We start from the raw sequence: 14,154 nt of genomic DNA, 5'->3' as shown, positions 1-14,154 counted from the left end.
CGTGGTTTTAGGCAAATCCAGTGCTCACAGGAGACAGTGTCTGTAAGGTGAGAGCAGGGCAGGTCCTCCGGGTTCTGAGGGTTGCTGGCTGCTGGACACGCCTGGATCTTCGCTGTAGGCAGGTCGGAGACGGAACAGGTTGGTAGGCCTGGGGCCAAATCAGTAGGTGTCCTCTTTTTCCTGGGTCAGTACGGCTCTTTGTTCCTTCTTCTTTCTTCCTCATATCTGTGGGGGCAAGGTTCAGGGTGGCCCCTAAATGCTAGATTAGAGGCGTTAAAAGGGGTGGGGTTCTGGTCAGGACCAACTGGTCCCTTCCTTGGGGTGGGTACACCCTCTATTATGGCACCCTCCAGTGGGGGGGGCATGAGCTTCTTCCTGATTGGTTGGGCCCCCTCATCTTCATGATAGAAGGATTGAGAGGAGGGCTTCACTTCGCCTCACCCGCCTGAAGGGTGTGGTTGGCAAGGGGGGGGGGGGGTACACCTCTCCTCATAGCTTGGTTTTGCCGCCAGTTCTCCCGCCCACAAGGGGGGGCCAGAACAGGTGGTAAACCATTGCTGAGGGCAGCAAAAGGCAGGGACAACTCAAAAAGGCGGCAGGCCTCTGAAGCTTCCCCTTCATGAACCGAGCCCATCCAGGGGGAGGAGGTATTACACCTCTACCCAGGATGGGCCTAGTTTCTAGACCCAGAGAGGGGAGGCTCTCTACCCAGGGGTCCAGAAACCTGTCTGGGGTTGGTAAATGGCAGCAGCCATTCAGGAACCACACCAGGGCTGGGCGTTTTTCAGGGGGCCATCTCTAATTTCAACCCACATTGGCATCAGTGTGGGTTTAGTAAATGGCGGCAGCCATTCAGGAACCACACCAGGGCTGGGCATTTTTCAGGGGGCCATCTCTAATTTCAACCCACATTGGCATCAGTGTGGGTTTAGTAAATGGCGGCAGCCATTCAGGAACCACACCAGGGCTGGGTGTTTTTCAGGGGGCCATCTCTAATTTCAACCCACATTGGCATCAGTGTGGGTTTAATCTTCTGAGAAGTTTGCTACCAAACTTCACAGGTTTTACTTAAGCCATTATGGAGCTCTGGAGTTCATAATGACCAACTCCGAGACCATATACTATTTATGGTTTTACTACACTTATAAAGTCTAAGAATGAACTTAAACACTGTAGGGGTGCAGGGCTCATGCCATTGTACCTGAGGCTAGTGTACCCTGCTAGAGGGGTGGCTTACCTGGGCCTCAGGCAGTGGGTTGTAGGCATGGACACAGGGATGTGTGTCATGTTGATTCCTCACTTTTCTCTGCACCAAAACACGCAGCCTGAAGGGACAGTGTGTGGGTGTTAAGGTACTGGGCCGCTAAGGGTAGCATAATAGGTGCTGCAGCTTTTAGAGACCTTCCCTGGTCACAGTGCTCTTGGAACCCATGGTACCTTTTACAATGGGCTTACCTGTGGCCAGAGGTGTGCCAATTGTGGGTACAAAGGGACAGTTGTGGGAAAGAACACAGGCCCTGGGAGTCTGATTCGCAGGGACCCAGAGCACATCAAGTCAGGTTGCATCAGATGTCGGGCATAAAGTGGGGGGTTAACCATGCAAAAAGGGGCACTTTCCCACACCCCTCGTATAGGAAGTCGTAATAGTCCAAAAATATTTGGCCATGCCTTCCATTGTCCCTTACATTTTTTTACCCGTACGGTACCAGGGTCTTTTATACCAAATATCCGGTTTCGATTCGTTTTTTTCTTGGCCTTCCAGGCCATGAAGTGTTCCAATTTCTCACTCTTTTCGAGCACCCGACAGTTACCTGCGCAGCTATTAAGGATTTCCTTCACCTGAAAGAAATCCTTCATAGATTCTCTCTTTTTCTGCCATAGACACCGAGACTAAGAAGACTGCTTGGCCAGATCATTACAATATGCCTCGTCGGCCGCAATCTGTAAGCTATCTTGCTTTTCTTGGTCTTTCTTCCTTTGAAAGATCGAGATGGAAATCATGGACCCTCGAATTGAGGCCTTAAATGCCTTCCAAACTATAGCACCTTCTGCTGTGTGGGGCATTTATAGAGAAAAAAAATTCTATCTCTGTTGATAGAGTTGAACATAAGATTTCTGGCTCAGCACTAGTTTACATCTCTGCAAAGTCGATGGCGTTTTACCTCAGACCCTATTAACTTGCAGGTAAGGTCTCAGGGAAGTTTCATGGTAAATTGGCCAGTGGCGTTTTCTTTTAACTCGTATTTGATGAGTTACATTAAAACTGTCAAGGAAGCGTGTTTATTGTTATAAGGATGTGTTTAGAACCCTAAGCAGTCACCTTGCCAATGCTTTTCTAAAGATTCCCATGACATTGAGAATGCAGCTATTTCTAAATGTGTGGTTGTATCCTTATGCTGAAGAATGTATGCATTTCTTTGTGCATTGCTGTCTGAGTGTACCGATATTCCCCACTGAAGTGTGAAGGACTGTTTTGACTTATTCCTACATGTATTTGCATTTGATATTTGCACGGCTATTTTCATAAATTGTGTGTACCTAATACTTAAAGCCGTGGACAGGCTTTGTCCTGAGTGATTTCATTATGGCTTCCCATTCTTCAAGAGTGGGATACAAGAAGTGCTTCGTAATCCTCATTATCTTTTTTTTCAGAATGTTGCATCCATGCTTTTTGTGTTTTCCCTTTCCAGTCCTTAATGAAGAGGGGGGTAAAAAGGTGCCCTTATTAAGGAAGTGCTATATTCAAACCCAATTGTTCTCTTCCAGACATGCACAGGAACTCGTTGAACATGTGGCATTGGCAAACCTGTTTGCGAAGAGCGCATTGGCGCTTTTTCTAGACACCAGGGGCGGCCTTAGGCATGTGCAAGCTGTGCACCTGCACAGGGCCACCAAACCCCAGGGGCCACCACGCCAATATATATCGTTAATATAATAATCCTCTGAGGATGGATACATATTTGCGTGGCGGCCCCTGGCAGGGATTTGGCAGCCTCCAGCGCTATTCCACTTCCAAACCCCCTGACCCCCCCCCCCCCCCCTCCCTCTTCAACTGGCCTACGTGCTTCGCCCCGCCCGGACCCCCTCTTTCGGGGCCCCCTACCTACGCTCCCTGCTCAGGGCCGCCATGAGCCTAGAGCCGTCCCTGTAGACACTTGCTTATATTTCGATTCGAGAAACATTTCGCAAGTGTTACCAGCAAGACGCACTTAAGAACTCCTTAGGTTAAAACGCATTCTTGTTCAAGCATTCTAACAGAGGGTTGCGGGAGTGCGAAAAGTAAAGTGTTCATATCTGCTAAATGGTTCGCCACTGAGCTATTTTGTATATTCGAATTTACTTTTTGGAATGCGAATTTCGGCTCTCCCTTACGCTGAAGAGAAACTGCAGTATTCCAGGCGTTATTGAAGGCTTGTTTGACAATTTTTTAAAGGCTTGTGGGTCATTGTCGCAACGATATAGGGGAAAGAGGTTGCCCTTTTTTTGTAGTTTAGCCCTTCTCTTAAACCCGGGATATTGTAACTCCTTATTACTGTACAAAATCACGATAAATAAAAGTGGAATCTGCTTTTTTTGTGCGAGGTTTTATGAGGTGACGATTTTTAGGTTTCAATGCCATATGATAAAATTGTTGACTTACTGTTAAATATATGTTTCTGATTGTCATGCCCGCTCCCTGCCTCTCTCATTTGTACACCAAATAATGTATTTATTGCATGGCTTGGTTTGTTATACTCACTGTGGAATTGCTTTCTATCAGGTTTGCTTAAGCATACTTAACACGTGGCATGGAAGGCCTGAAGAAAAGTGGAACCCCCAGACGTCAAGCTTTTTGCAAGTAAGCTGCCAGTTCTTTCTTCCTCGCTCCTACCACTACTGTAGAAATGGTAATATCGGGTAATCATTGGTTTTAGAGATATGTATTTAAAATAATGACCAATCTTGGCTTTGCTACGTATAAACGAATTGGAATTATTTTGAAGACTTAAATGCACAGCAGAGCTTTTATCTTCTTTGCTATGGTTTGCACTTGCCTGCAGTTTCAAGGTGTGCGTTTGAAGGATGATTCGTGGAAGGTTCTTTCATTAGAAGTTTTGGGAGATATTTTTTTAATTCATAGGAGTCGCTTTTTTTTTTTTTTTTAAGGGAGTCTTTTTTAGAACTGGAATTATGCAAGCCGTTTGTGCCATTTACTAGCATAGTGTTTGCAAATGAAATCCCTTTTGGTAATGAACAGTGCGTTTGCTTTTCCAGTTCACAACAGTCATCTGTTAACAATGCTTATGTATGTTATTTATAGGAGGAAGACATTGTCTGAGGTAGGAAAGAGTCTGTGGTTAAAAGTGCTATGCATGAGCCAGAGTGTTATGGTAGCACAAGTAACACCGTCTGGGACTCTTGTATCATTTAGCCCATTTGTCATAGGTGCAGAAATCTGAAACTGAGATATGGTCGTTGCCAGTCTCATGATTCAGAGCCCCTTGCAGACTACCCATGATCAGTTCCAGGATCTGCTATCCAGAGGATCTGTTGAAACACCAATGGTCTTTCCGATGTGCGGGTCATACTTCATTATTGTGTAGGAAACCTTGTATGGCACTTTTTCTAGAACTTTGAAACGCATTAGCATCCACAAAGCCAGTTTCTGGATACTTTGTGCGCACATGCCATTACTCGGCTCCCTTTCCGAGCACTCTGAAGCAGCATTCCGTAGTTTAGAAAGACCCTTAAATAAATGTTCGTGCTTTTGTGTGTGTGTGTGTGTGGGTGGGTGTGTGTGTGTGTGTGTGTGTGTCTGTGTGTACGTCATTGGTATTAAATGTCCAGTATGGAGTATGTGTGCACTCTTAAATCAAAAAGCAGATGTTTGATCACAAACATACATCTCCCTTCTCTCCCTTATTTTATCTCGTAAGGCCTTTTCACTTAAAAGTGGTCTTATCTTTAATTGTCGTTCTGAGACATTAACGAGATTGCAGTTCTTGCGCAATAGCATCTGTTTTCCAGACTATAAATCAGTATTTTCGAAAGAAACACGTAGTGATAGATTGCTTACCTTAGAATTGCCCCCAGGCGTCAGACTGGATCTGGAAAGGTTTCGTCAGCAGTACCCCTGCGTGTCCAAAGGTGACGTTTTGAGACTCCGCGTACGTCCTTGGCGTCATGGTCACCAAGATGACGTCACAGCAGCTACATAGACGCCGCCCTCGTGCGCTAATGTCAGTTCTTTATTTTTCTGCACCGGCAAGCACAGATACGGAGAGAGCGTTACCCTCAGTCACTTTTTGGCTGAGTTTTTCGCAGCCTTTTAGCCCCAGTTTCTCGAGTCAATCGACTCCTAGCGCCGTAGGGATGCCCGGTTTCAAGTCCTGCGGGGACTGTCATCGTATGATGTCAGTAACTGACCCGCACCGCGTGAGTCTCTACTACCTGGGGCGCGACCACGACCCCAAGTCGTGCCCCGACTGCCGGGTCATGGCGCCGAACACTTTGTGGGAGCGGTCCCGGAAGTTGCTTGAAATCTGGCAGTTGGCTCTGCGCCGTTTCAAGTCGCAGACGTCGTCCCCAGGTTCAGCCCTGATGTGGACACGGTGCCGGAACGGCGTCGCTCGACGCCGATGGAGCCTTTCTACCCCTATGTCAAGCCTCCTTATTTTTGGCCTGTTCTGCAGCCTTGGGAGGAAGGGGTGGACGGGGAGGGGTCTGAGGACCCTCTCACAGCACAGTGTAAGGTTGACCCGGACTGGGTTGAGGAATTGGGGGATACCAGCAGTCTTGACAACTCTCCTGACCTTGGCATGCTAACTCCTCCTACCGTGGCTAAGGAGGAGGGTGCGAGTTACGCAGTGGTGTTGCGTAGGGCAGCAGAGGCTCTCCACCTCCAACTTCCTACAGTGGCCGTCAGGACTAACCTCATGACAGAAGTGCTTCAGCCGGCAGCTACCTCTGCGGAACCACTGCTGCCTTTTAATGATGCACTTTCTGACGTTCGTTTGGGCACCTGGTCCAGGTCCAACACAGGGGCTCCTGTGTATAGGAACATGGCCCGACGCCATCGCCCAGCCCCTGGCGGCCCCCTTTTCCTTTCCCAACACCCCACCCCTGAGAGCTTGGTTGTCCAAGCCTCCACGTCCCAGAGCGCATTCCCTACCGCATTCCCTACCGCACCCCCGGACAGGGAATCCAAGAGACTGGAACAGTTTGGGAAGAAGATTTTTTTCTTCTGCCCAGTTCAGGGCTATGGTCTATGAACACCGCATGCCTCTTGGGTCGTTATTCCCACTCTGTGTGGGATACAGTATCACAAGTGCTGCCTCAGTGTCCAGAGGAGGCGCGGACAGTGCTCTCTCAAGCTATTGCTGGGGGGAGAGATACAGCGAAGTTCACAATACGATGTGGCATTGACACCGCCTACTCGCCTGGCAGGGCGATTTCCATGACAGTGACGCTCCGCCGCCCCGCCTGGCTGAGGACTACTGGCTTCTTGGGGCATGTTCAGAACGCCCCGAAGGACATACCCTTTGATGGCATTCGCCTTTTTGGCAACAAGGCAGATGGTGCGTTGGCCGATTCTAAGGACTTGAGGGCAGCGGCCAAGTCTTTGGGCCTTTCAGCCACTCGCCCTCCACCACCTTCTGCTTTTCGCTCCTTTCGTGACTACGGAGGGGGTGCCCCAACATGTTCGCTTCAGAGCCACAGGCTGCAGCAGTCTCAGCGCGGCCGTGGGGGCCAGCGCGGCCGTGGACGTGGTACCCGCAGAGGCGGGTCAAGGGGCCAGCGAGCGGGTCAGTCCACTTCCACCACTGCCTCGAAACCTTCCTAGTCCGGTCTTTCAGGCCCATCAAACGCCAGTGGGTGGCAGGATTTGCCATCACCTCCCCCACTGACACAACATCGCTTCGGACTGGTGGGTTTTACAAATAGTCCGAAGGGGCTACTTCCTCTCCTTCAAGACTACTCATCCAGCCATGCCACCCCAGTACCACTGCATGTCGGGGGATCATTTGGCACTTCTTCAACAGGAAGTTGCGGCCCTCTTTGCCAAGGGGGCCACCGAGCTCGTTCCTGAGCCAGAAGTAGGACGTGGTTGTTATTCCCACTACTTTCTGGTGCCCCAGAAGGACAAGGGCCTGTGTCCTATCTTGGACCTCAGGGACGTCAATCGCTTCCTCCGGAAGGAGAAGTTCAAGATGCTAACTCTGGCTCAGATCTTGTCTGCTCTCGACCCTGGAGACTGGATGGTAGCGTTGGACTTGCAGGACACATATTTCCACATTCCCGTCCTGCCGGCCCACCCGCATTACATGCTGTTCACGGTAGGCCGCGAACACTTTCAGTTTACCCTGCTCTCCTTTGGCCTTACCTGTGCCCCTCTGGTGTTCCCAAAAGTGATGGTGGTGGTCGCAGCTCATCTGCGCAGATCAGGGGTTCCAGTCTTCCCCCTATCTCGATGACTGGCTGTTGAAGACGGGCTCGCCCCAGACAGTCGTCTCCAGACTACGGCCGACCTCCTGCAGATGCTGGGGTTCTCCATCAATGTGCTGAAGTCGCACCTGATTCCCTCTCAGAAGCTCCTCTTCATCGGAGCAGTTCTGGATATGACGCAGTGTCGGGCAGATCCTCCAGAACGGCGAGTCCAGGATATCCGGGCTATGATACCGTTCTTTCGGCCTCTATCCTGGGTTTCGGTCAGGATGACTCTGAGGCTGCTGGGCCTCATGGCCTCCTGCATCCTGCTGGTCACTCATGCCAGATGGCATATGCGGGCTCTGCAATCGGACCTGAAGTTCCAGTGGGCACAGCATCAGGAGAACCTGTCTGATTACGTCCAGATCTCGGAGGGCACTGCACAGCAGCTGCAGTGGTGGCTCATGAAGCAACATTAGATCCAGAGCAGATCCCTCTCCCTTCCCCAACCGGAGCACACAGTATTGACGGACGTGTCCCTCCTGGGATGGGGGGGCCACATGGGAGCGGCGGAGATCAGAGGCCTCTGGTCTCCGGCGGAGTCCAGGCTCCATATCAACCTTCTGAAGCTTCGGGCGATCTGACTTGCACTGAAGGCATTCCTTCTCTCTGTCAAAGGGAAAGTGGTGCAGGTGTTCACAAACACAACCGCCATGTGGTACTGCAACAAACGGAGCGGAGTGGGGTCGTGGCCCCTATGTCATGAGGCTCTGCGTCTCTGAACATGGCTGGAACAGCAGAGCATTTACCTTTGTACTTCAACACCTGGCAGGTTCACTGAATGCCACGGCGGACAAACTTAGACGCAGGTGCATGATGGATCACGAATCGCGTCTTCACTCGGACGTGGCACAAGGTCATTTTCAACAGTGGGGAGAGCCCTTATTAGATCTGTTCGCCACTGAAGAGAACACGCAATGTCAGCATTTCTGCTCATTGGAATTTCCAAGGCGGCACTCGCTCAACGGTGCTTTTCGTCGTGAGTAGAGTTGCAGCCTTGTATATGCCTTTCCGCCTATACCACTTCTTCCCAGAGTGCTGAAGATCAAGCGCGACCACGCCCAAGTCATTCTTGTGGCTCCGGATTGGGCTCGAAGAGTCTGGTATCCCGAGCTCTTGTACATGGCCATTGATCCTCCGATCAGACTTCCTCTTCGGCAGGATCTACTGCCGCAGCAGGTGGGGACGGTCCACCACCAGAACCTGTACAGCATCCACCTCCTGGCGGGAGATTGAGCTAGGACAGTTGGCAGCGTTTGACTTTCATCCCGAAGTCTGTAATGTCATCTTGGCAGCCAGGCGTCACTCCACTAAAACGGTATACGCCTGGGGATGGAACAAAATTGTGATATGTTGCACATCAAAGGCTGTGGATCCCCTTTCTGCCCTTCTTTCAGAGGTTCTCCTCTTCCTTCTTTTTTTAATTTGGTCCAGCAGAGCTCTGCTCTGGGCACCCTTAAAGGCTATCTTTCAGCCATTCTTCGCCTTCCTGATCAGCCTTATCTTTTCAAGTTCCCTATTGTAAATAGATTTCTTAAGGGCATTACTCACCTCTTTCCCCCAATTCCTTTTGTAATAACCCCAGTGGGACTTGGATCTGGTCTTAACTTACCTCATGTGTGCTCCTTTCGAGCCACTGCATAATTGTCCTCTCAGACTATTGACCTTGAAGACTGCTTTTATGGTTGCAATCACCTCTGTTCACAGGGTGAGTGAGCTTCAGGCTCTTTCTTCTGAAAAATCCCTTCCTTGCTGTTCATCCGTACAAGTTTGTCCTTAGAACTCGACCTGCTTTTCTTCCCCAAGGGGTTACCTCTTTCCCCATAGGACTGAACATCACTTTGCTCACCTTCTTTCCACCCCCGCATCCTTCTAAGGAGGATGAGAGGCTCCACCGTCTGGATCCAAAACGTGCGCTTTCTTTTTATCTGGATCGCACAGGTCGATTCCGGGTGGATGATCAACTCTTTGTTGACTATGTGGGCACCAAGAAAGGTTGAGCCTTGCAAAAACGAACCATCTCATTGGTCATCCTTTGCATTAAAATGTGCTATTCCTTGGTGAAGAAGTAGCCTCCAGTAGGACTGCGCGCCCATTCCACCAGGGCGACAGCAGCCACTACTGCTTTGGGACACGGGGTCCCACTCAATGACATCTTCCAGGCAGCCACGTGGGCATCACAGCACACGTTCACTACACATTTTTGCTTGAATACTGAAGTCCAGAGAGACGGCTTCTTTGGCCGTTAAGTTCTCCAGGACTTCCTTGTGTGAACTTGGTTTACAGACCCACCTCTGGGATTGTTATTGCTGGGGTATCTATTCTAAGGTAAGGAATCCATAAGTAATAGTCTCTTTCAGATGAACAAGTTACTTACCTTCTGTAAATATATCTGTAAGAGACATATATTAGTTATGGATTCCTTACCGCCCCACCTATCCTCTCCGTTCTGCAAACTGACTTCTAGTGTGAGGAATTCCCTTTCATGGCTCTAGTTTTACGCATCAGTGGTCAGTGTCTTGCATGGCTCTGCGCTTCTGGCATGGAATGTTGTGTAAAGAACTGACATCAGCGCACAGGGGCGGCGTCTAAGTGGATACTGCGACGTCATCCCGGCGATCACGACGCAGAGGACAGATGCAGAGTCTACCTACACAAGCGTACTGCTACGAAAAAATGTCTTCGGATCCAATCTGACGCCTGAGGGTAATTCTAAGGTAAGGAATCCATAACTAATATATGTCTCTTACAGATATAGTGCTACTGAAGGTAAGTTACTTGTTCTTTAGTGAAATTGATGAAATAGCAAGTCTGGTCAGGTGCCTTGGCAATGGTCTTATTTGTTTTGGAGCTACATGAATCCATCTATAATATATATATATATATTTTTTTCTCAATAGGTCTTGGTGTCTGTTCAGTCGCTTATTTTGGTATCTGAGCCTTACTTCAATGAGCCAGGGTATGAGAGATCAAGAGGGACTCCAAGCGGCACTCAGAGCTCTAGAGAGTATGATGGAAACATTCGACAAGCAACAGTAAAATGGGCCATGCTAGAGCAGATCAAAAATCCTTCACCATGCTTCAAGGAGGTAAGAACTATTACGTATCGCGACCCATGGATTCTCTAGTAGAACGGAGTTGATGAGTTATTTTAATGTGTAGTGTTATTTAAATGTCATGCCCCATTTTTACCAATGCATTACAATGTTGAAATAGTACACACCATATTTAAAGCTCCAGCTGCAATATGCTTTTCAAACATCAAGTTAATGTGCAGTGTAAGAATGTCTGGAAAAGTTGCAGAGGTTGGCCATACTGTCACGTGGAAACACTTGTTAAAATGTTTACATATAATTTTAACCTATAATCTGTAGCAGTTTTGTTTTTGCAAAAGCTTTACTTGTAATATGGCTTCATTTCTTATGGATTGTGCACACATTTTACACTGCTCTGCAGGGTATTCTCCCCTTTGCCGATGACTCACCATCCTTGTAATACGTTTTGTTTGGGTGTGGCCTTTCACTGTGGGTTTGTGGACTGAATAGTAGTCAAACTAATGAGATTTTCTAACTAAACACAAGCATTGGCAGAGCCAATAGTTTGCACCCCTATATTATGAGTGCCGAGCTGTTGGCTTTGGTAATATTTGTTTTAAGTATTGTTAAAAAAAAGTTAAATGAGCCAAAATGTATTCTATTGTATTTGAAAGCTGCATGCTGATAAGGTTTAGAAATTGTATAGTTTATTGTGTAAACACTGTTTATAAAGGAAATTATAAATTGAATTTAAAAAGAAGGAAGTGTGAGAATGTAGAGGGAAACTTTTGCCAAGGATTTATTTGTTTTTCACAGGATTTAGCGATTTGGTTGTTTGTAGTAAATAAGGGATGTGTGATGTAGTAGTGTGATGTGTGATTGTTGCATTCCTTTTGTGAATTTAGCCCCGTCTTTTTTTTAATTGGAATGTTTTATGTTGAATCTTTGTGTGTAACATTTTCAAAGTGTTGTGAATGTTGTTAAAATGAAATGTACATGGTGGCAGCTGATGGGCTAAAAGAATATGTAGAGAGTTTGTGAAGCTTCGAAGTGGAAAAGGAGGACTGAGAGGTGGGATTTGGGCTTACAGATTGGAGTGTGTGGGTGTTATCAACTAAAACAGGTGCTAAAAAGCAAAATGTGAGTGGGTTTGGCACGTGAGAGTGAAAAGTGTTGTGGCGCCACTGCAGCTTGTGCACCAAAGGAAGCTACACCTTTGGAAATGTGGAGAGCTAAGTCTAGGAATAGAGACAGGAGAATATGTTAATGGGTGAAGTAAAGCAGTTGATGGCTGTGTGCGGGCCACAGTGCCACTGCATCTGTTGCACAAAAGGTAGAAATGTCCTATGAAGTGTAGTTGAGTAGGCTACGGATGAGAGAGGTAGACAAAGGTGTTTTGGGGCTAGGGGTACCGCGAAGAAGGGTGATGGGTGGTAGTGATGTTAACATAGCAGAGGCACGAAACAGCCTAATTTGCAGTTAACAGAGCAAGTTACAAAATGTACGTTAGTGAGCAGTGGGATAGGCAGTGTGTGATGGTTCATAGTGCAAGAAAGGTAATAGGCTTCTTGGTTCCTCTTTAAAATAAAAAAATAAAGCAGTCATTTGAGTTCAGTAGGTCTCTGGTTCCACAGTGTAACCACACCTACAGCACAAATGGAAAGTACGCCCATGGAATTGCAGGTCCAAAGGGTATGGATGGAAGAGATCGAGGCATGGTAAGGCCCCATAGAAGAGCAGTAATGGGCTGCTATTGTTTTAGAAGGAGCCTCAACATATGTAAAAAATGTGCTCAGTGGCGTACGCAGTGTTTCGTGGGCTATAGTGCAAGTAAGGAATTGAACTGCTGCACTCCTGCTAGAATAGTACAATACATCAGTAATCCGGGTTGAACGTAATTTTGGGGCACAGTGCCCCAAAAAGAAGACATGGCCCAGTAAGTGCAATTATGTAGGGTAGGGATGGGAAAGGAAGATAGGAGAGGCATGTTTGCATGGACGTCATTTAGGGGTCGCCATGGGTCGCACCCATGTTGGAACCATACCACCACCGATTCCAATGTTTGAAGTATGATCCCATGTACTGGAGGCTCTCTTGGGGTACCCCCTGTACTTCCAGTAGCAGCCTTTCAGGATCTGACAGCAAGCTAGGGCTGCTGCGGACCACAGATATGATGTTGCTCTCCTCCTGCTGAGCCAAGCTCAAGCAGGGGTAGTTAGAACAATAAGTGTCCTGTCTCAGGGAGGTGTGACCAGACAGGATTTAGTGTATTGGGCTGGGGTGGGGGTGCTTGCAGTGACGCCAGACTGCTTTGAAGGCACATTTGGTGTCTTCCTTGCACACACCAGTTTGAGTCAGTTCAGGTAGTCCTTAGCTCCCGCTTGTTTGAAAAAGGATTTCTGGTTTGCTAGGGCTTGCACCTAAGCCAGGCAGAAACCCCCACTCTAATCAGGGCAAGGGAGTTACACGCCAAAGATAACCCCTGCTCACCCCGTTGGTAGCTTGGCATGAGCAGTCAGGCTTATCCCGGAGGCCATGTGTAAAGCATTTGCGCAACCCACACAGCAACAACATACTAGGCACACCACAAAAGGAACTCCACACAAGGTTATATCAAAAATAGCCTTTGTATTATTATGAAACACATTAGAATAGTAATCACACATTCTCCAGTATCGAATCTTTCAGAGATTCACATGCTTGTATCTTCCCCGTAGTCATGGTGGGAGTCTCCCGGTAAAAGAATAACCATAGCAGTAAAAGAAAAAACTGCCTGGAAAACCATAGAGGAGCATATCCTTAGGTAACCTCTCATCCTCATTATGTGGTCCAAACCACAGCAAATCAGCTGTCAGCCCTGAGATACAACATCCCCAGCAGAGCCACCATACCTCAGATTTCCAACCACCTTCGTGTGAGAAGGAGTCTCCCTGAGCTTAGCTCAGTTTGTTCTATGCTGAACTTTTGACCTTCAACAGTTGAAAGTAAGGTACTGATTTTTCCATCTTTATTTCTTTCAAAATGTCTGAAGGCTCCAAAAATAGACTTTTCAGATCTTGCCGATCCTGTGGAAAAGCCAGAATATTTTCTGAAGACCCACACAAGGAATGCTTGTTCTGTTTGTTCCCCAAACATGTTCCAAAGGACTGCAAACATTGTCGTACCTTCTCTGCAAAGACACTTAAGGACAGAGAAGCACGCCTGTTACTATGGCTTCAAAAGAAGAAAGCCACAGACTCTGATGGAGATGCTAAAGGACATTCCTCTAGAAAACACAAGAGAGAATCCTCTGAGGAGAAAGGAGCACAAAAAAGACAAAAATCAGGAAAAGCTAAAAAAGGAGAATCTTCTTCTTCTTCTCTGCCTCAAACTCCTCACAAAACTACCTTGGATAAGAAGACTCCGTTGTCATTGCCATCGTCGAAATCTAAGGAAGTTCCTGTCGATCGCCGACGAAGGCGTCGACGACTATCTCGACGACGACCGTCTCGCAACAACTGCGTCGTCAACAGCGATTATGACGACGACTCCGTTAACGGTGAGTGGTAGGCGATCATCGACTTCCACATCTACGATTCCATCGACGATCCCGTCGACGATCCCGTCGACTATTCCATTGACGATCCAGTCGACGACGAGCAAGTTGTCGTAT

The 14,154-nt window shown here is 47.9% G+C and overlaps 1 protein-coding gene across 6 annotated transcripts in view; it reads left to right on the top strand.

Annotated features, from left to right (window-relative positions):
• Positions 1 to 14,154, top strand: part of BIRC6 (baculoviral IAP repeat containing 6) — a 2,386,688-nt gene that overhangs the window by 2,299,303 nt on the left and 73,231 nt on the right. For all 6 annotated transcript variants that reach the window (XM_086926902.1, XM_086926900.1, XM_086926901.1 and 3 more), the window contains 2 exons: positions 3,761 to 3,838; positions 10,368 to 10,556. In XM_086926902.1, the coding sequence (XP_086783028.1) occupies positions 3,761 to 3,838; positions 10,368 to 10,556 (267 nt within the window). The remainder of the gene's footprint in view (positions 1 to 3,760; positions 3,839 to 10,367; positions 10,557 to 14,154) is intronic.

The sequence above is a fragment of the Lissotriton vulgaris genome, chromosome 6 (assembly GCF_964263255.1).
Source record: "Lissotriton vulgaris chromosome 6, aLisVul1.2, whole genome shotgun sequence".
Taxonomy (NCBI): Eukaryota; Metazoa; Chordata; class Amphibia; order Caudata; family Salamandridae; genus Lissotriton; species Lissotriton vulgaris.
Note: the sequence above shows the minus strand (reverse complement) of the source record. Positions and strands in the feature narration are given on the sequence as shown.